The sequence below is a fragment of the Asterias amurensis genome, chromosome 10 (assembly GCF_032118995.1).
Source record: "Asterias amurensis chromosome 10, ASM3211899v1".
Taxonomy (NCBI): Eukaryota; Metazoa; Echinodermata; class Asteroidea; order Forcipulatida; family Asteriidae; genus Asterias; species Asterias amurensis.
This window is the reverse complement of record NC_092657.1, coordinates 21,387,620-21,407,340: the sequence shown is the minus strand read 5'-3', so window position 1 is coordinate 21,407,340 and position 19,721 is coordinate 21,387,620. Positions and strand designations below refer to the sequence as shown.

The 19,721-nt window shown below is 39.5% G+C and overlaps 1 protein-coding gene across 3 annotated transcripts; it reads right to left on the bottom strand.

Moving 5' to 3' along the window:
- Positions 1–269: 269 nt before the first annotated feature.
- LOC139943262 (aldehyde dehydrogenase family 3 member A2-like) lies at positions 270–19,714 on the bottom strand. Of its 3 annotated transcripts, XM_071940084.1 has the most exons (15): positions 19,656–19,714; positions 17,263–17,317; positions 16,522–16,665; positions 15,310–15,405; positions 14,345–14,480; positions 13,492–13,577; positions 12,117–12,280; positions 11,404–11,581; positions 9,962–10,014; positions 9,137–9,263; positions 8,765–8,835; positions 8,046–8,161; positions 6,594–6,723; positions 4,617–4,752; positions 270–3,759 (listed from the first exon to the last, which is right to left on the bottom strand). In XM_071940084.1, the coding sequence occupies exons 2-15, from the start codon at positions 17,284–17,286 to the stop codon at positions 3,733–3,735; spliced, it is 1,488 nt and encodes a 495-aa protein (XP_071796185.1). In that variant the 5' UTR covers positions 17,287–17,317; positions 19,656–19,714; the 3' UTR covers positions 270–3,732. The 3 variants fall into 3 exon arrangements, with proteins under 3 accessions (XP_071796185.1, XP_071796187.1, XP_071796186.1); XM_071940086.1 differs by lacking the exons at positions 15,310–15,405; positions 16,522–16,665; positions 17,263–17,317; positions 19,656–19,714 and adding an exon at positions 15,243–15,289; XM_071940085.1 differs by lacking the exons at positions 15,310–15,405; positions 16,522–16,665; positions 17,263–17,317; positions 19,656–19,714 and adding an exon at positions 15,176–15,222.
- Between the last annotated feature and the right edge of the window lie 7 nt (positions 19,715–19,721).

Sequence of the window (19,721 nt, the reverse complement as noted above, 5' to 3'; positions counted from 1 at the left end):
CTTGGTGCCCTTGAAATGCTCTAGGGTGCCCTTTGCCAAAGAAAAGATGCCTTGGTGCCCTTGCCCCTTCAAAAACGAAGCATATACAGGCCTGCTATTTAAAAAAATAGTGCGCGATGAAACGGAACTTGAATCAATATGCTGGGCTTTGTAAAACTGTCTTTACTGTGTATATGTACTTGTCCTGCTGCTGCAGCATCAGCATGCGCATGCAAACAAACAACTCTATGATAAACAAACAAACAAGAATCACAAGAAACAGTAGTCTTCAAAAGTGGTTTTAATTGACCTGATTATGGATTAGAAATAGGGTCTTTGGTCATGGGCTAGCCCTATATAGGACTCTTCCTCTGTACACAGATACGAAAGAGTAATGCCGCCATGGCTAGTCATGGGTCTACTTTAAAAGTTAATTTACAAATTACTTCTTGCTGTGACTTGTTTATTACTGTATAATTTTTGAGAATTGAGACCCTTCAAATGTTTGTCTCTGTTTGTATGGGATTAAAACAATAGATCGGTTACAATAGATCGGTTTCAAAAACCAAAAAGAATAACAAATAAGTGTGACACCGAAACAAATAAAGTAAATTTATTATCTTCATTCCTTAATTTAAAAAATTCAATTCAACTCTGAGTTGATTACACCCAACCATACCAGTACAAAAAATAAAAGTTCAGCCAAAATTACCAAAGTTGACACTATTGGAATTGTCAAAGACTAGCCTTCACAGTTGGTGTATTTCAACATATGCATAAAATAACAAACTTGTGAAAATTTGAGCTCAATTGGTCATCGAACTTGTGAGATAATAATGACAGAAGAAAACACCCTTGTCACACGAAGTTGTGTGCGTTTAGATGGTTGATTTCGAGACCTCAAGTTCTAAATCTGAGGTCTCGAAATCAAATTTATGGAAAATTACTTCTTTCTTGAAAACACTGGCACTTTAGAGGGAGCTGTTTCTCACAATGTTTTATACCATCAAGCTCTCCCCATTACTCATTACCAAGTGAGGTTTTATGCTAATAATTATTTTGAGTAATTACCAATAGTGTCCACTGTCTTTGAATTTATTAACACCCATTTGCATATACATTTTTGTTATTCGTTATTCTTATTTGAACCAGGTTAGCCCTATCAGTTATCAGTGACTTCATCTCCCTTGGGGACATCTGGGTACATCCAATAAACAATACTATCTTCAAGTTCGCGCAAATCCACCAATCATGCTCCAACTCTGGAGGCTGGTATAAAAAGCTATAACCTACTCTCAGTTCTTATATTACACAGTGCGTATTGTGAGCTATGCGCCATGCTCCGCAAAGAACAATGCAAAAACTACATGCTAAATTTTATGCGCGTGCCTGCTGTTCGTCGCAAAATTAGTTCTTAAGTTTTAAAGTTTGCGCGTTGCATGTGCGACGCTTGTCATAAAAAAATACTTGCTCTTATTACGGCCAACTCTTTGATTAGCAAAATAAAGTGGGTCTGGGTCTCCTATCCAACTCAACCTTCGGCCTCGTTGTCGTTGGATATGGGACGCACCAAGCGCTATATCTGTCTGTATTCCGCTCACGCTTGTGTGATTACTAATAATGTTATACCTTTTAAAGGATTGTGGTACTTTTTGTAACATAGAAAGCCTACCTTAAAATATTACTTGCTGAAGTGCTGTAGTTTTCGAGGAGTGAGTAAAAAGTATTTAAGCAGGTAAATTGTGTTTTTATGACTTTGTTTAAATAATATTTTAAGGTCAAGCTTTCTTCTGCTATCATTATCTTGGACATTTTGTTTTGTGTTACAAAAAGTAATCAAGACAAAGAATTTCATTACTGTTTGTACCGGTACTTTGTACCGGTACCCATATACAGGGATGTGTGTTAGCACTGTCTACTCAGTATACTTTCCCGAGTTCTGTGAAAGAAATCACAGCTAAAATACTCTGATGGGATTCGAACCCACGACCTTTGCAAATCTAGAGCAGTGTCTTACCAACTAGACCAACGAGATTGCCCGGTAGCTAGAGGCAGTTCGAATAGACTCCAGTTTGTCGCCATCACCTTCATCCTTACCGCGTTTTCTTTAACAACTTTGCTCTTGATTAACAGGTGTCTTAGCAACGCCACTAAAGGAGAGATTTGGCGCAAGGACTGTGTTGACAGTGAGTGGATTAGTTGCCGGTATCTCCATGATAACTGCGTCGTTTCTACCAAGTTTGTACATCATAACCTTCATCCTAACCTTATTAACAAATCCTATGTTTTAGCAGCGGGTACTGCAACGATGTTAAATTTGCATGATGGGACACAAAGTACTCATTTGGTATTACCCATACACTGTAATACGTCTATTGTGCTAGAGCCACATCCTCAAAGCCTCTGTAAGACATTATATAACATCTTAAAATATTAGTGACAAATATAAAGCATATCTCCCTTTAAATTTTGACTTAATATACTTCCTAGTAAATTCTTTGAACTATAAAAAAAGTTATAACTCATTTGATGAGTTGGTTAAAAAAATAAGGGTGCGTTATTTTGACTTGTCTTTAAAGACACTGGACACCTTTGGTAATTGGTAATTGTCAAAGAGCAGTGTTCTCACTTGATATGTCCCATATAACTCAATTTGTCGTCAAAGTTGCTTGAGAATAATGGAAGGAAAAACACCCTTGTCGCACAAGTTGTGTGCTTTCAGATGTTTGATTTTGAGACCAGCTCAACTGAGGTCTAAAAATCAATCAAATATTTTAGCGGGAAATTACTTTTTTTCTCAAAAACCATGTTACTTTAGAGTGAATTGTTTCTCACAATGTTTTATTACGAAGCAAGTTTTTGTGCTCCAAATTATTTTGAATAATTACCAAAAGTGGCCAGTGTCTTTAATGTATCTTCCTATTACTCAGCAGCTTCTGTGAGAGAATGTCCTCACTGCTATAACAATCTGTCTACATGTACATGTATGCATTTTACTTGGCTGTTTTCACTCGCATTTGTTTGTTTGTTTGTTTGAATGATCTTCCCATCAAGGGAACTCGGCAAACTCCGACACAGGGATACAAACACCAAGCTGGCAATAGCCTATCTCTCTCATACAAATATTGGTTTAACGTCTATGATTATGAATTACACAAATCAAGAAATTGGGATTCAGTAACTAGACAATAATATTTATTCTAGTCATTATGAAATCAGTAGTTAGCTGGGGGATTCGAACCTACAACCTTGTGATTGCAAGTCCTGCAGTCTAACCACACCACTTGGTCATGGTGGTGAGTAGGTTGAACTTGGTGGTGATGTTAATGGCACTGTATACGTTTGGTAATTGTCAAAGACCATTGTTCTTACTTGGTGTATCCCATCATAGGCATAGAATAACAAGCCTGTGAAAATTTGGGGTCATCGAAGTTGCGAGAAAATTATGAAAGAAAAAACACCCTTGTTGGACAAATTTGGGCGCTTTCAGATCGAAATAAAAGACCTCTTGCTAGAATTCTTTTATTATTTGAGTGAGAAACTACCTCTTTCTCGAAAACTACGTTATTTCAGAGGGAGTTGTTTCCCACAATGTGTTATACTATCAACAGCTCTCCAATGCTTGTTACCAAGTCAGTTTTTAAGTTAATATTTGTTTTGAGTAATTACCAAACGTGTACCTTCCCTTTAAGTGCAGACTGCCAGCAGGTTGACTCTCAATGCATCTGTATCCCAGTACACCTATCAAGTCTTCTATCTCTCGTTGACATTGCCCAATATCTTGAAAGCATAGTGAAACACAATAATTCAGTTTGAAAAAAAATGTAGTAAATGTGCTGTTGGCACTGGACTTATTTAGGTATCCAGTCAGAGGGTAACTTACCCATTTCAAGTCCAGTCGAACAGCCCAGGTAACTTAACCAAACCGCGCCGGTAGTTTAAAGGCAGTGGACACTTTAGGTTATTACTCAAAATAATTATTGGCATAAAACCTTACTTGGTAACGAGTAATGGGGAGAGGTTGATAGTATAAAACATTGTGAGAAACAGCTCCCACTGAAGTGACCTAGTTTTGGAGAAGGAAGTAATTTTCCACGAATTTGATTTTGAGACCTCAAGTTTAGAACTTGAGGTCTCGAAATCAACCATCTACAAAGGTGTTTTTTCTTTCATAGTTATCTTGCAACTCCGACGACCGATCGAGCTAAAATTTTCCCGTGTTTGTTATTTTATGCATATGTTGAGATACACCAAGAGAGAAGACTGGTTTTTGACAAATACCAATAGTGTCCACTGTTTTAACTGAGCAAAAGGTGCCGCGGAAGATTGCCAAGGGGTTGATTTCGCAAAGAGTTGGGACTAGTCCTTACTTAAGACTAGTCCAAAGAGATATTACATTGTATGGCAAGTGCTAAGTGAGGATGAGTAATTTGACAATTACCAAACGTGTCTAGTGGCTCTAAGGAAGGGCGGTGTAACTGGTATGGTTAAAAGTTTGTTTGCCTTTTGAGTTGTGCACAAATGTTAAATCCCAAACCCCTCCCAAAGGAATACAACTCTGTACTGAAACAAAAAACAGAAGCTGAAAAATAACTGAAGAAAGATGAAGATTACAGGAAGATGATAAAAATAATTACCATAAAAAGAACTCCTGCCAAGGCTGCCAGTAACGCTAACTTGAAAGTAAAGCTCAGGAATCGATTCTTCAGCTTTTTGTTAAGCAACCACTGCATAAAGTTCATTTTCCGCTCTGAGAAAGGTGGGTAACGCATGCTAAAAAGGCAACAAGAAAATAAAACATGTATGGTTAATCACTATAACATCTAAGAGATGTTAAATTTGCATCGGGGATAAAGCATATTAATTTGGGTTTTTAACCAAAACACCAATGTGTTTTAGCACTGTATACTCAGTACTTTCCCGAGTCCTGTGAACAAATATCACAGGCATGTTACTCGGGTGGGATTCAACCCACGACCCTATGCGATTCTAGAGCAGTGTCTTACCAACTAGATTACCGAGGTTGCCCGGCAGCTAGAGGCAGTTCGAATCCTATGTTTTGGCAGCGGGTACCGCAACGATATAAGAGATGTTAAATTTGCATCGGGGATAAAGCATATTAATTTTGTTTTTTTACCCATACACAGATGTGTGTTAGCACTGTATACTCACTATAACATCGTCTTTATTTTTTTTTCTGCCCTCTGTTCAACTCCACGCAGCGATAGGTAGGATTTGACATCAACTTCATTATCCACCAATCCAGGCATCATGATAGTGTTGAATTGACACGGAATGACCCACCAGTCATAAAATGTACAAGTGACTTAATTTGGTATACGAAAACTGTTGTTGTGCTTATCACGGTTGGTGCTAAAAGCAGACAACATTGCTTTATAATATTTTGCTTAGCAGAAATGAATTGGAAACCAGTCAAAACTGTACATACGACAAAGTTGTTTGGCCCGTAACCTTATTCTTGTAAGCACAATTCTGTTGTGCTTAGGTAATCCGGGGTTCTTGATAAATAGCTCAGCTAACCACCAAGACACATTTTCATTCTTTATCTGCACCATTCCACTCTGGAACAGGCTCCCATCGGAAGCAGTGACAGCACAATCAGTAACGTTTTTTTCAGGCAGTGGCCCTTCCGATGGTGAGAGACATGCATCCCACCACCACCCATTAACAGCTTTAAGATGATGAGGGTGTTTTTTACTTGTACTTTGAAAAATACTGCACATTCACGACCGCAGAACACAAGCACCCCTATCACCTTTAAAGGCAGTGGACACTATTGGTAATTATTCAAAATAATTATTAGCACAAAACCTTACTTGGTAACGAGTAATGGGGAAAGGTTAAATAGTCTAATACATTGTGAGAAATGGCTCCCTCTGAAGTGACAAAGTTTTCAAGAAAGAAGAAAGAATTTTCAATTTTTTTTTTATTTTGAGACCTTAGATTTAGTATTGTAGGTCTCAAATCAGCATCTGAAAGCACACAACTTTATGTGACACAGAGGTTTTTACTTTCATTATTATCTCGCAACTTTGACGACTGATTGAGCTTAAATTTTCACAGGTTTGTATTTTATGCATATGTTGAGATACACCAAGTGAGAAGACTGGTCTTTGACAATAATATTATCAATAGTGTCCAGGGTCTTTAATTACCCCTCTCAAAGCAGTTTTAATTAACATTCTGGAGGTTCTTTCCAGAACTAACACTACTCAAAAGAAATGTAAACATGTTGCTATCGCAAACCTCACCAAATTAAAATATTTTGTTCACATGGGTATCACCGCCTACCTGAGGTGTTTCTCCGTTACCCAAATCGACGAAAAACTCATTTTTCTTGATTGCATCATAATACATGTGAGACTCAAGGCCCGGTCACACAGGCCTCAATAACAAGAACGAAAACAAGAATGTTAACAATGCACACCCTTGATTGGTTGAATAAGCGTGGGTGTATTCTGCATGGAGCAATTCAACCAATAGAATGCGTTTTCTTTGTGTCGTGATCGTTATTGTTATCGCCGCAGTGTGACTCGTCCTTTAGTTGTGCTATAAAACTGACATACTTTGTTCACATGGGTATCAGCACCTACCTAAAGAGTTTCTCCAACCCTGGGTTGCCGTTCACACACGAACGTTTATGTGAGAAAGTATCAAATGAGAATCTTCCATGGTAAGCACCCATACCGCTGCCACCGACACCGCCAAATGGTAGAGTTTCAACTACAACAATAGACATTGAAATCAATCATGTTAATAATAATAATAATAATAATAATGAACCATTTTTGTAGAGCGCATATCACAATCACAGAGAAGTCTCTATGCGCTTTGAGATGAAAACAAAAGAGAAGTAAAAGTTAATAGAGATGTGAAGTAAATAAAAAAGATATCAAAGAGAAGACGATCAGAGCATACTGATCGAAACGTCGAGTTAAACCAACGGTTCTTTTCAGAACCACCCCAACTCATTTAGAGATTATTACATGGTGTTACCGCATTCTATATCTTATCTCCACCATGCAAAGTTTCAAATCCTACTTAAATACAAAAGCAAAAATTTAGTTGAAAGAAGTACTGACGGCAATTACAAAAATAAATGTGTAAGTGTTTCTAACTGTATTAGTCTTGAGGTATTGCAGTACGCGCTAATCCACCAATCAGATGCTTGAACTGCGCTAATCCACCAATCAGATGCTTGAACTGGAGGGTGGTATCAACACCTGTATACTACTTCCTCTGCTTTTATTGCACAGTGCGTATTGTAAGTGTCGATGCTTCATGCTCCGTATACAGACAGCAAACAGCATACAGTGCAAAAATTACATTCTAAACTTTGTGCGTGTGCATGCTGATATAACGTTCTGAAATTTAAAACGTTGCGTGTTGCCTGTGATACTGGAAGATAAATTCGTTATAACACGCACGCTCATGGAATATACAAAAAAAATATAGCGCGTCTGCATCCCATATCCAACTCGGCAACTGGGGGGCTGAACCTGGGGAGCCGCTGGAATGACATCAAAGCTATTCAAACTTAGCGTGAGCATACCGGGGTGGACCGAGGGGAGCTAATCGAATGCACCCATAGAGAGCCAGTGTAACTGTCTTAGAAGTGGTGAGGTGTGGGATGTATACTCAATCAATCAACTACTAATAATAATAATAACAACAAAGTTTTATAGAGCGCACATATCCACAAAAGTGCTCAGGGCGCTGTTACAAAGAAACTCAAACAAAAAACACAAAAAAACATATTAAATACATAGCGACCTGTTCCACAAGCAGGGCACTGGGAGCTGACCCCTGGGGAGCCCCTGGAATGATGTGAAAGCTATTCGAACGCACCGGGGGCCGACCGGAGTTGATCCAGGGAAGCTAATCGAAGGCACCCATTGACCCAACTTTGGTATGAGAGAGATTAGCTGTTGTCAGCTATAGGCGTTGATGTCCCCATGTGGGAGTTTGCTTAGTTCCCCTGATGGGATGATAATCTACACAAACAAAATAGATCATCGTCAGAAACAAAATGGATCTTGAATTACTTGAGGCTTGAAGGAGGCAGTCATTGGTGACTAATCCTCCACTTGTTGTCTCTTCAGTGAAACGCCTGATGACGTCCTTACTTCTTGAGAACACATAAAGGGCTAGAGGTTTGGCCCTGAAAAAAACCAAAAAAATATTGTTATAAGGAAACAAAAAAGAAGGCGACGAGTTCATAAACGGGCATCCATAAATACCTCAGACGTTATTCCTATTGGTGGAGAGCTCGCCACATGGGGTGTTTAAATGGTTGATAATGACCAGCTGGAGCTCTGTTTATAACCAGTTGTTTTCAGATACTACGCGTTAGTATTGGTGCCAGACATTTCTCGTTATGGGCGATGCAGGCGCTTTTGGTAAGTGGGCCGCCCACAAAGCATATCTGAAAACTGTCTCAGTCATAAAAATGCAGCACACGTACACAGCTCAAGGATGTCGGAAAATGGGTAAGTTTTATAGAGTTTCATAACTTGTTCTCTTGGCTCGGGCCTTTATCACACTGCCACGACCCTGCCGGTTTTAAACGGCTATTTAAGAACTCGTCGCTACCCTTTTATTCCCTTAGTTTGAACATTTGCGTACATGAGCTTCCGCGCACAACATGCGAAGCTAGCTGGTTATAACCAGCTCCAACTTTGTCTTTATCAGCCGTTTAAACACCCCCATGTGGTATGCTCTCCACCAAAAAGAATAGCAAGAATGATAAATAATTAATTCTTACTTTGAATTGATGACTTCAATAGCTTTGTCGACATCATCAATGTTGAAAATTGGAAGCACAGGTCCAAAAATCTGTTGTAATAAAGATATTTTAACGAGTATTGGTAACGAGTAATGGGGAGCTGTTGATAGAAACGACCTCCTCTGAAGTATCGTAGTTTTTGAGAAAGAAGTAATTTCTCAGTAAAGTACTTGATTTGATTTACAGACCTCAGCTGAGGTCTCAAAATCAAGCATCTGAAAGTTCACATTATCGTGCGACAAGGGTGTTTTTTCTTCCATAAAAAATTGTCTTGCAACTTTGGCCACCAACATAAAGAAATTACATCCCTGAGGAAATGTTAACATCAAAAACAAATTATGGAAAACTCACCTCATCCTGCATGACAGAGTCGGTCTCTTCGACATCGACAAGAACTGTTGGCGCAATGTATCGCTGGGAGGCGTCGCTGTCTCCGCCTACCGCTATCCTTCCACACTTAGTCAAGCCCAGAACACGCCTAAAAGGAAAGGTACGTTTAGTAATCATTTTTCAAATGGATAACAATAAAAACTTTTGGTTAGAAGCCCATAGCAACTTTCGACAGTAAGCATCTAGAGAATCAAATCATTTTGGTCCAATAAGTATCTGGTAATCACTCTTAAAACGAATGCAATAACAACTTTTCGTTAGAATCTAACAGCAGCTTTCTACAGTATAAAGCATGTTATAAAACATTTCCATTGAAGTAGTGTCGTTATGGACAAATATATCAGGAAAACGTAAGTTTGTATTGGAACTTTTCAAAGGGCACCAGAGCAAAAGCACAGGGCACCACAACAATAGATCGCATTGAAAATAACGTCACTTTTTAAATATCTGCCCTCCAACATGGCGTCTGTGAGCGTGTCCGTGCGCTTGTGCGTGCTTGTGCCGTAGATATCAAACCGGGAATGCTACGTGCTTCTTTGATGTACGAGTTTGGACGCGCATTCGGTTTGCCCTACAAGATGGCGACTTTCATAGCAGCAAAGGGGTTATTCAATACGGTCTATTGCTGTGGTGCCATGGGCTTTTTCAATGGCCTGAATAAGCAAACACAATTCAAGAAATCTGCACAAACTGCACTTTAATACAATATCATAGTCCTAAGCTAATGGATTGCTCTTGAAATATTTGGATTAAATTTATGTATAAAATTGTAACTTTCATACTCACTGGAAGTGTCGATCATTAATGATACGTCCAAGATCTGGGGAGGTCTTGGGATCCTGCGGCAAAAATTAAACATCATCAATCAACTAATTAAACCATACTTTGGCATTCATAAAGAGATTTATGAAAAAAAAAAGAATTAGCCGTTTAAAACTGCTTACCAACCAGAAGGACCTATGGTAAAAATGCAAGACAAAATTAATTGCGTGGCGTTTTGTAGAGTCTTCCTAAATGACAACACAACACACATGAACACCAAAACCAAATGGGAAGACTAGCCTGGCAACCTGTAATCCCCCCCCCCTCCAAATGGCTTCTAATTGTAAGTTGTTGTAACTCTCTCAATAGACCTTTCTTTCGTTGGTAAACAACTCACCTTGGTTGGCATGGACAACCGAATGTTAGTAAATCATGTTAACAGATGTTTTAAAGGAAGTGGACACTATTGGTAATTACCCAAAATAATTATTAGCATAAAACCTTACTTGGTAACTAGTAATAGGGAGCGGTTGATAGTATAAAACATTGTGAGAAACAGCTCCCTCTGAAGTGATGTAGTTTTTGAGAAAGGAGTAATTTTCCAGGAATTCAATTTCGAGACCTCAAATTTAGAACTTTAGGTCTCAAAATCAAGCATCTGAAAGCACACAACTTCGTGTTACAAGGGTGTTTTTTTCTTTCATTATTATCTCGCAACTTCGACGACCAAATGAGCTCAAACTTTCACAGGTTTGTTATTTCTGCAAATGTTGAGACACACCAAGTGAGAAGACTGGTCTTTGACAATTACCAATAGTGTCCATGTCTTTAACATTGTTACAAACAGTAGCAATCTTTTTTTGACTTGCAGTTTACCAACCTGGGTTGGCAAAAACTTGGGCTGTGACGTTCCAAATAAAAGATCTATAATTATATAATCTCTTTGATGTACACAATGTCTGCAATTCAGCCCGAGGTTTCCATCGATGAATAAACCAATGACTCCTACAATTATGTTGGTATACCTCTGTTTGTGGGTGGGCCAACAACCAGTGGCCGACGGCGCAAGAACTGGCAGAGCTCCGTGTCAAATGACATGGAAGTGCTTAGAGTCAATGCAAGGGACGCGACGGACAGGGCCAAGTGGAGGAGAGCCATAGGGAGAAAGCAAGCCAATCCAAAACAGACTGGACAACGGCCTTAAAACCAACATGATAAAACCATTAATCAATGAATGAATGATGAATGAAAAGAATGACTCTGCTCGCAGCACTGGGTGTTGGCCCACCCACAAAAAGAGGTATACCAACGTAAAATGTGGGTGGGCCACGGAAATGCTAGGAGTCATTGGTTTATTCATCGATGGAAACAAGAGGCTCAATTGCAGACATTGTGTACATCAAAGAGATTGTATATAGATCTTTTGAGGACCCAAAGTGCGCCCTCTAGTGGTAGATAATGCTTACCTCCCCATAGAAATCTTTGATTGTCTGGGCTATAGCACTCAGCAGCTTCTCATTCATCGACTGATGACACAAGACATAGTCAGGTGCTATGCAAGTCTGTCCGGCATTCATCATCTTTGCCCAAATGAGTCGATGAGCTACGACGTTTACGTCAACATTATCGTCAATGAAGCAAGGACTGTAAAACAAAGATGAGCCAGGATATATTTAAAGCTATATACAAGTTGATTCTTTCAAATGTTAATCTTTGTAAATGGATTTTTGACTTTTTATTGGATCGTTCTCAGATTGTCAAAGTCAGTAATAATTATTCCAAACCCTTGATTTTAAGTAGCAGTACGCCTCAAGGTTGCATTTTGTCTCCTTGCTGTACTCCTTTGGTAGCGATTCTGCATACCATATCCAACACGGCTGATAGTGCTTCTGCGTCCCATATCCAACAAGGCTAATAGCACTTCCCCATATCCAACGAGGCCGAAGGCCTTGGGATGCAGAAGCGCTATTATTTTCCGTATCAACTTGCGCCAGTGTGACAACAGACTTATCTTCAAGCAAATGCGCCACTTTTGAATTTATTTGAAGTTCTTATAAGCTGTACACTTTGAGTATAGATAATATAAAAGCGCAATGCGTGGAGTTGGAAGTCACAAAACGCAGAGTGTAAATGTAATATGAGCTGTGCAATAATCAACTAGAATGGAAGCAAATCTGACCTTTTACCCCCTAGTTCAAGGGTCACCGGTGTGAGATGATCTGCAGCAGCCCTCATGACGATCTTTCCTACACCACTACTACCGGTGTAAAGAATGTGGTCAAACTTCTCCTTCAAGAGATTGGTAGTAAGGCTGACTCCGCCAGTCACAACTTGAACACAATCCTGTACATTAATTCAAATAAAAACAATAGCTTATTTCTGTCTTACATCCGTTTTGTACTGTCTTTTCATGTTTGTCAATCTTTTTTTGTCTGTCTGTCCGTCCATAGGCTGGGGAACAAAAGCTGTGCTTCTTCTTGGACCTAGATGTTGCAATTTGTTTAAATTTCACTTTTGTATCACTTGTACTAGCATTTTGTTTTATTCATTTTGAATAAATGCGATTTTTGCAAATGTGAATAAACGTGATTGATAGATTGATTAATTGCTTGATTGTAGAGCAAGCTTTTCAAAACGTTGAGACTAGTTAGGAACTCACTTCGCGGTAGTGAAGTTAATAAAGAGAAGCACCCTTGATCCACTAAGCGACAAATTGCATCACTAAACAACTCTACAACTGGTCACCAACCCATGGGAAACGCAGACGAGGGCGCCCTAGGACATCATGGTAAAATGTAATCCAGAGGGACCTCTCCAGACTGGGCACTGGGGTGGCTTGTGGAGGAGGCAGAAGTAGCAGCTAAAGACCGGTCTATTTGGAAGCTTCTCACACGTCAGGCAGCTGATGCAGAACTGCATGATGCTAACCGATGATTATGATGATGTGTCATGGGTTGGAATCTAACCCTAGTAAAATATCTGTGATTTGTTTTCACATCGGTATTAGGGTAAAACTAAACTAATATTTTGATACTAAGGGAATCAATGTGTGGTGAAGAGGTTTTCAAGTAGTGGTTTAATCCCAACGAGGCCTGGTTCTTGATAATTTTATCGAGATGAAGTCAAGGTAAATTATAAAGAACCAGGCCTCGGCGGGTTTTAACCACTAGTTGAAAACTAATTCAACACACTTTGATTCCCATTCATAAATACAGCGGTCAGAAAACATCAACACTTTTGGTCGAAATGTAAAATAAATGCAAAAAATTATAAATGTTCAATGATTTCTTTCAACACAACACCCCTCCAGCTATGAAATGGTTAGGCCCTCGGGTAAACAACTCCTTATAAGGGAATGCTGTGCGCGTCGCGTGTGATGTGGCACAACTGTTTAAGCCGTAGCTCTTGACCAAAAGGAATGAAGAAACTGTTTTATAAGCACAGGTGCAAGCTCGGGTGTCACGCCCATGTTTTAACACTTTTTACTGGTCATAAACAAAGGTTTATACACACCCACGTGACTGAGGTATTTATGAATGACTGTTTACACTTACGTTATCGAAGTATTGTGGAATGATCTTGGCCAACAACGTTGCATACTCATGAGCAATCTCGGAAGGTTTGATGATAACCGTGTTGCCTGCAAAGATAAATGGAAGCAAATTGAACAATTTATGGGAACATTCGACTTCCAAGATGGCAACAGCTCTAATTCCCGAAGGGGGTAAATGGCACCCTCAGCTTTGCATGGGGTGCCATTTTCCCCCTCGGGTGTACAAAACGCCATGGCCCCCAGCACAGCGTGCAACAATTGTATTTACTGTTATTAAAGGCAGTGGACACTATTGGTAATTACTCAAAATAACTATTATCATAAAACCTCACTTGGTAACGAGTAATGGGGAGAGGTTGATAGTATAAAACATTGTGAAAAACGGCTCCCTCTGCAGTGACGTTGTAAACAGTAAATTTCCATGCATTTGATTTGGAGACCTTAGATTTAGAATTTGAGGTCACGAAATCAAGCATCTGAAAGCACACAATTTTGTCTGACAAGGGTTTTTGTTTTTTTATTGTTATCTCGCAACTTCAACCAATTGAGCACAAGTATTAACAGATTTGTTATTTTATGCACACATGTATGTTGAGATACACCAAGTGAGAAGACTGGTTTTTGACAATTCTGATAGTGTCCAACGTCTTTAATGTTTTGTTACTTCACTCCTTCATCATAAACTACAAACCCAGAAATTCCAGGTAGACTCTAAAAGGTAACTAGTAAGTGCGACCTTCATAACCTCACTGTCCGTATTGTATGGGACCACTAATGATGAAGTCAGTATGAGGTCGCTACTACTAGTTACCTTTTAGGGTCTAGCTGAACTCTAGTCTTGACTCAAGGCTGACCTGCAGCAATAGCTCCAATAAGGGGCTGGATGGTCAGTTGATGTGGATAGTTCCAAGCACCAATGATTAGCACAACTCCATAGGGTTGAGGTTGAACATATGTTGGCACTCCGATCATATAGAATGGCTTCTCCACCTAAAAGAACAAACCAGATTAGGAATTCTGCCTAATTGTGGATTATTTGTTTGTTTGTTTGAATGATCTTCCCATCAAAGGAATCGGGCAAACTCGTACAATGGGATTGAACACCAAGCTGGCAACAGTCAATTTCTCTCATACAAATATTGGTTTGACATCTATGATTATGAATCACACAAATCAAGAAATTGTGATTCAGTAACTAGACGACAATATTTATTCTAGTCATTGTGAAAACAGCGGTTAGCTGGGGGTTTCGATCGAGCCCACAACCTTGTGATTTCAAGTCCTGCAGTCTAACCACTAGACCACGGTAACTCTAAAATCTTGATTTGATAGGGAAAAGTCATAATTAGTTTGCAATGGATTTGCAAGTAGTTTGTGACGGTTTTCTAGGCATTTGCGGCCAAGCACATTGGGACTTTTTGCGGCTGCCGGGTAATTTGGGGGAATAGGGCGGGTATCAAGTTACTTTTCCCTCAGACTTAAAACTTGATATGCTAGATATGCCTGACCAATATCCGATACGGCTTTGACACGTCAGGCAGTCACCAGACCAACTGAAAGTTAAACTCCGCTGGTCAGAAACACCAGAGAAAGAGTCCAGTGTGACTGACCACTCAGATATAGAATAAAAACGAATTCTATTAGTAATAGAATTAAAACGAATTCTAAAACAATTTCATGTTTACCTTTTGTGGTTTTGTCCAATCATCAAGGTTGTTGAGGGTGTTGATGATTTAATAATATCATGCTTACCTTTTGTGGTTTTGTCCAATCATCGAGGTTGTTGAGGGTGTTGATGATTTAATAATATCATGCTTACCTTTTGTGATTTTGTCCAATCATCGAGGTTGTTGAGGGTGTTGATGATTTCATTCTTTGAATAATCAATCTCATACGAGACACTTTCAAATCTTGGCTGAAATCAGAAAAACAAAAGCAATAAAGAGGACTTGAAACTTTGCAAGATGAGAGAATAATTGGGTGAGGTTTGCGGTAGCAACATGTGTAAGTTCCTTTTGAGTAGTGATGGTTCTGAGAAGAACTGGTAGTTGACAAATCAACGTTTCGATCAGTATGCTCTGATCGTTTTCAGGAAAATTCTCGACTCTGTTGGTAGATGCTAAAAAGTACTGCCTTGGAGATTCAAGGCCGAGTCACACTGCAGCGATAACGAAAACTATAACGATCACGACGCAAAGAGAACGCATTCTATTGGTTGAATTGCTCAACGCAGAATATGCACAAGCTCATTCAACCAATGGAATAAGTTCTCTTTGCGCCGTTACCGTTATCATTATTGCTGTAGTGGGACTGGGCCTTAACTGATATTTTAACCCAACTTCCAGTTAATTTCCAAGGCAGTTCTGAAGCAGCACCCAGTAACAGAGTCCAGCATTCCCATGAAGACAATAAGAGCATACTGATTGACAAGTTGAATTGTCAACCATCAGTTCTCCTCAAAACAGAAGACGACGATCAGAGCATACTGATCGAAATATTGAGTTGTCAACCAATGACTCATCTCAAAACTGAAGGCAATCAGAGCATACTCTGCTCCAACATTAATCAAATAAGATGACAAAATAACCCACGACTGTCCTGGAGAGGATGGGTTGCAAATTCCATTTGTGCTTTGTGCTTGAATGCTGTCAATATTGTGCTCATCAGTTGTGGTATTGTCAGTATGTCCTGAGAGAGATTGGAAGCTCCATTCCTCATAGTCTTAGAGAAGACAACTCCAGATTGGAAGCTCAATCGCTCTTAATACATGAAGTTATAATCTGTAAAATTTATATTGCGCCTCTCACATACAAAATAATCAAGGGTGCAGAACACATGTCAAAAAGCACAGAGTGGAAGAAAAATACAAAGAAAAAAGACTGGTCACCAGGCCAGTGCCCAAACAAAAGTATGGGGATACGTCTGTCCCGCCAACAGAGAACTAATAGTTACTTAATAGGCCTACATGTACCATTTCAGGAGACAGACGCCTCTAACCCTCTCAGAGAAAACAACTCCAAGAAACACCTACCTTCTTGAGATCTCTATGCATGGCGTCCACAAAGTCCTGCTCCTTCTCTGTGACCATGCGAAGCATGTCATGAAGGAGTTTCCTACGACTCTCAATTGACTTTGTCTTACCGGCCCTGAAGGCATCTCTGGCGCGCTTCACCACCTTCAGATAAACCAGCCAAAGTTTACAATAATAAGTAATACAAAACAGAACGAGATGGTGCTAAGCCCTCGAACGAGAGACAGCCTGTGCCGAATTACATAGAGCTGCCTAAAATTAAATGCAGAAACTACTGCTTAGCAATAGACGATGTGACCTGTAACATCACATGTTTACAAAACAGCCACACAGCGTGGACTTCCTGCAGGCACGTTTCGTACACAGCCTAATGACAGAAAACATAAAATCTTATATTTTATGAGGATTGCACTGTCTAATTCTTATCAACTTTTGATATGATGAAAGGGGGCACATCTCAAATTTTGACCAGCTTTTATTTTTATAACTCTTGGTTTTATGTGGAAATTATGACACAAAATGTCAAATCTCTCATACATTGTAGAACCAGTGTAGAATCTTGCCTGCCAGAATACTGAAAGAATGTACAAGGCCACACTTGTTGTAAACAAGGTTCACAAGGTCTATAGTGAGCAGGATACCAGTCACAAACTGAACATGTTACATGGTATTTTGGCTGGTACCTTTATTCTATCCCGATGCATTTTTAACAAAAAATTTTGAACTAAAATTCAAGTTTACCGCAGTTGCATCAATATCTCCCATGATGATTATTTGATGTTCCTCAGAAAGTTATCTGGAAAACAAAATAATAATCATAATTAATGGTCAAAAAGGTGTTAAATTGTGACCTTGACTATAGTATCACATCAGGGCTTGAACTTCAGTGGGAAGGCCACACTTGCCAGCCTCAGACTCCAGAGGTGAACTGAGTGAGGGTTTACAAGCGACAGACACCCTCCCTTTTTTTAGTGTAGTTTTTTAACAGTTGTAGTTTTTAGACATCTTCAAATCAATAATCAAATTCAAAGACACTCTCACTAATAATGACTAATGACTTAATAATGACTAAACTAAGTCATCCCATCCCATCCCATCCACACAATCAACAATGTGCATTTTAGTAGCTTGTCTGCTTGATCATGATGTGTCTAACAAATATAGACATTTTTTTTTTGCCTGCTCATGGCTCAATGATGTTGAGCCGGGAAAAAAATTGTATGTACATGTAGGCTAGACAACCAACAACAGATACAGATACAGAAACCACTAGTCCACTACTGCACTGGGACTGCTGAGAACTGGCACTGCGATGAGCTGACTTAATTGAATCTACCCCCCCCCCCCCTTACCCCTTACACTACAATGTAGGGCCTATTTAAAGAGTGGCTGCAGTGTTTTTTTAAATAATTTAAACGATTAAACATGACTTTTTAAACCTGAATTTTATTATTTTTTTATTATTAAATGCGCCCCTAAAAGGGAGCCTTCATGTGACGTCATGTCGGGAACCCGAGCCGTCGGGCCCCCTGGCTGTGTCCATATAGAGACGTGTGCACTGTGTGGCCTGGTACCTAGGCGCGTGTAGTTAGGGACCAGACTCTTTTTGCCGACGATATGTTTGAATTCCCAACGTGACGTCGATGGTAGGGGGGCGGTAACATTCCACAAAAGGGGGGGCATGACTTATTTACAAATTACGCAAGTGAGATATGTCGGGGAAAAAACAAAACACATTTTATTAATGTTCAATACATATATATCAGAAATAAATGACAGCAAAATTAACTGTTTTATTTTAATTCACTGCAGAATCCCTTTAAGCTTATGAGTCAACTCTGTCCCAGTCAACTCTGTCCCAGTCAACTCGGTCCCAGTCAACTCGGTCCCAAGTCAACTTGGTCCGTATGGTTGACGGAATCAAAGTTTTTTTAATTGGAAACAAAATACTTTGTATATGAAACGAGATGAGTATGCATTACAATAACAATTGAATCCTCTTTGATTTCTTCAAGTGTAACATGTTTTATTTTATCAACAAATTGTCTTAAAAACACATAAAATATTTGTAAAAAAACCCAGTAAGGTTGGTTGAAAACAAAAAGTAAGTAAACTTACACGTACATAATAAATATTATCACGTGATAAAAAATAACATGTAAACAGTACCAATAAAATAATTTAAAATACATAAAATAAGGTTGGTCGAAGGACTGGCATTCTGACTGAGTTGACTTTGGACCGAGTTGACTTGGGACCGAGTTGACTGGGACAGAGTTGACTTTGGACCGAGTTGACTTGGGACCGAGTTGACTGGGACAGAGTTGACTTTGGACCGAGTTGACTTGGGACCGAGTTGACTGGGACAGAGTTGACTTTGGACCGACTTGACTTGGGACCGAGTTGACTGGGACAGAGTTGACTTTGGACCGAGTTGACTTGGGACCGAGTTGACTGGGACAGAGTTGACCAGTACCCCTATTTAAAATAGTAATACTAAAAGTAACTACTAGCCCCAGGCCCCTAGGTATTAGCCCCACTTGTGTGGCCAAGGCTAGCTGACCTTGGCCAAACTTCTTTGAATTGTCAACCATGTAGCACAGGAGTCACCAACTAAAACTGTACTAATCAAGATCAAACCTTAACCTCAGGAAATTCTGGTTTAGCCAGAGAGTGGTCAACGAACTACTGGTACATTCTCCCTAGCACTAGACTAGAAGCTTTGATTTCAAGTGTGAACACTTTCATTTCAAGGGACATGTATGTGGACAAATTCCTAAAGAACGTCGGGGGGGGGGGGGGGGGGGGACTCTACATAAGCTTATCTAAGCTGCCGCTGTCTGCCCCAGTAACCAGAACCACCGTCTCCTCCCCTGTTGTGTGATGGCGTCGGTGGGTTCAAGTAAGTTCAAGTTCTTAAAGTGGTGGGGCTATATACAATGTACTTTATAAAATGGTTTAGTAATAGTAGTAATTTTTTTATCGACATCCTCATCTGCATTTCCAGGCAGTGTTTAACGTTATCCCAAACACAAGCACAACGTCCACGTTTATAATGTGCAAGCTCTACATTTAATTGTTACTATAATACCATGCAGATAGAAATCTAGCTGTAAAAAATGGATGAAACTTACCAAAATGTCAGGTAGATAAATGACGCAGTCACGTTAAAATCGTTTCACAACAAACTGTAGCGCTAG

Coding starts and splice junctions, on each gene's coding strand:
- LOC139943262 (XM_071940084.1), bottom strand. CDS start 17,286: ATGGGAGATATTGATGCAACTGCG. Junction 16,666..17,262: donor GAGATATTGATGCAACTGCG/GTAAACTTGAAT, acceptor GTTTATCTGAAG/GTGGTGAAGCGCGCCAGAGA. Junction 8,836..9,136: donor ACTCTGTCATGCAGGATGAG/GTGAGTTTTCCA, acceptor TTATTACAACAG/ATTTTTGGACCTGTGCTTCC.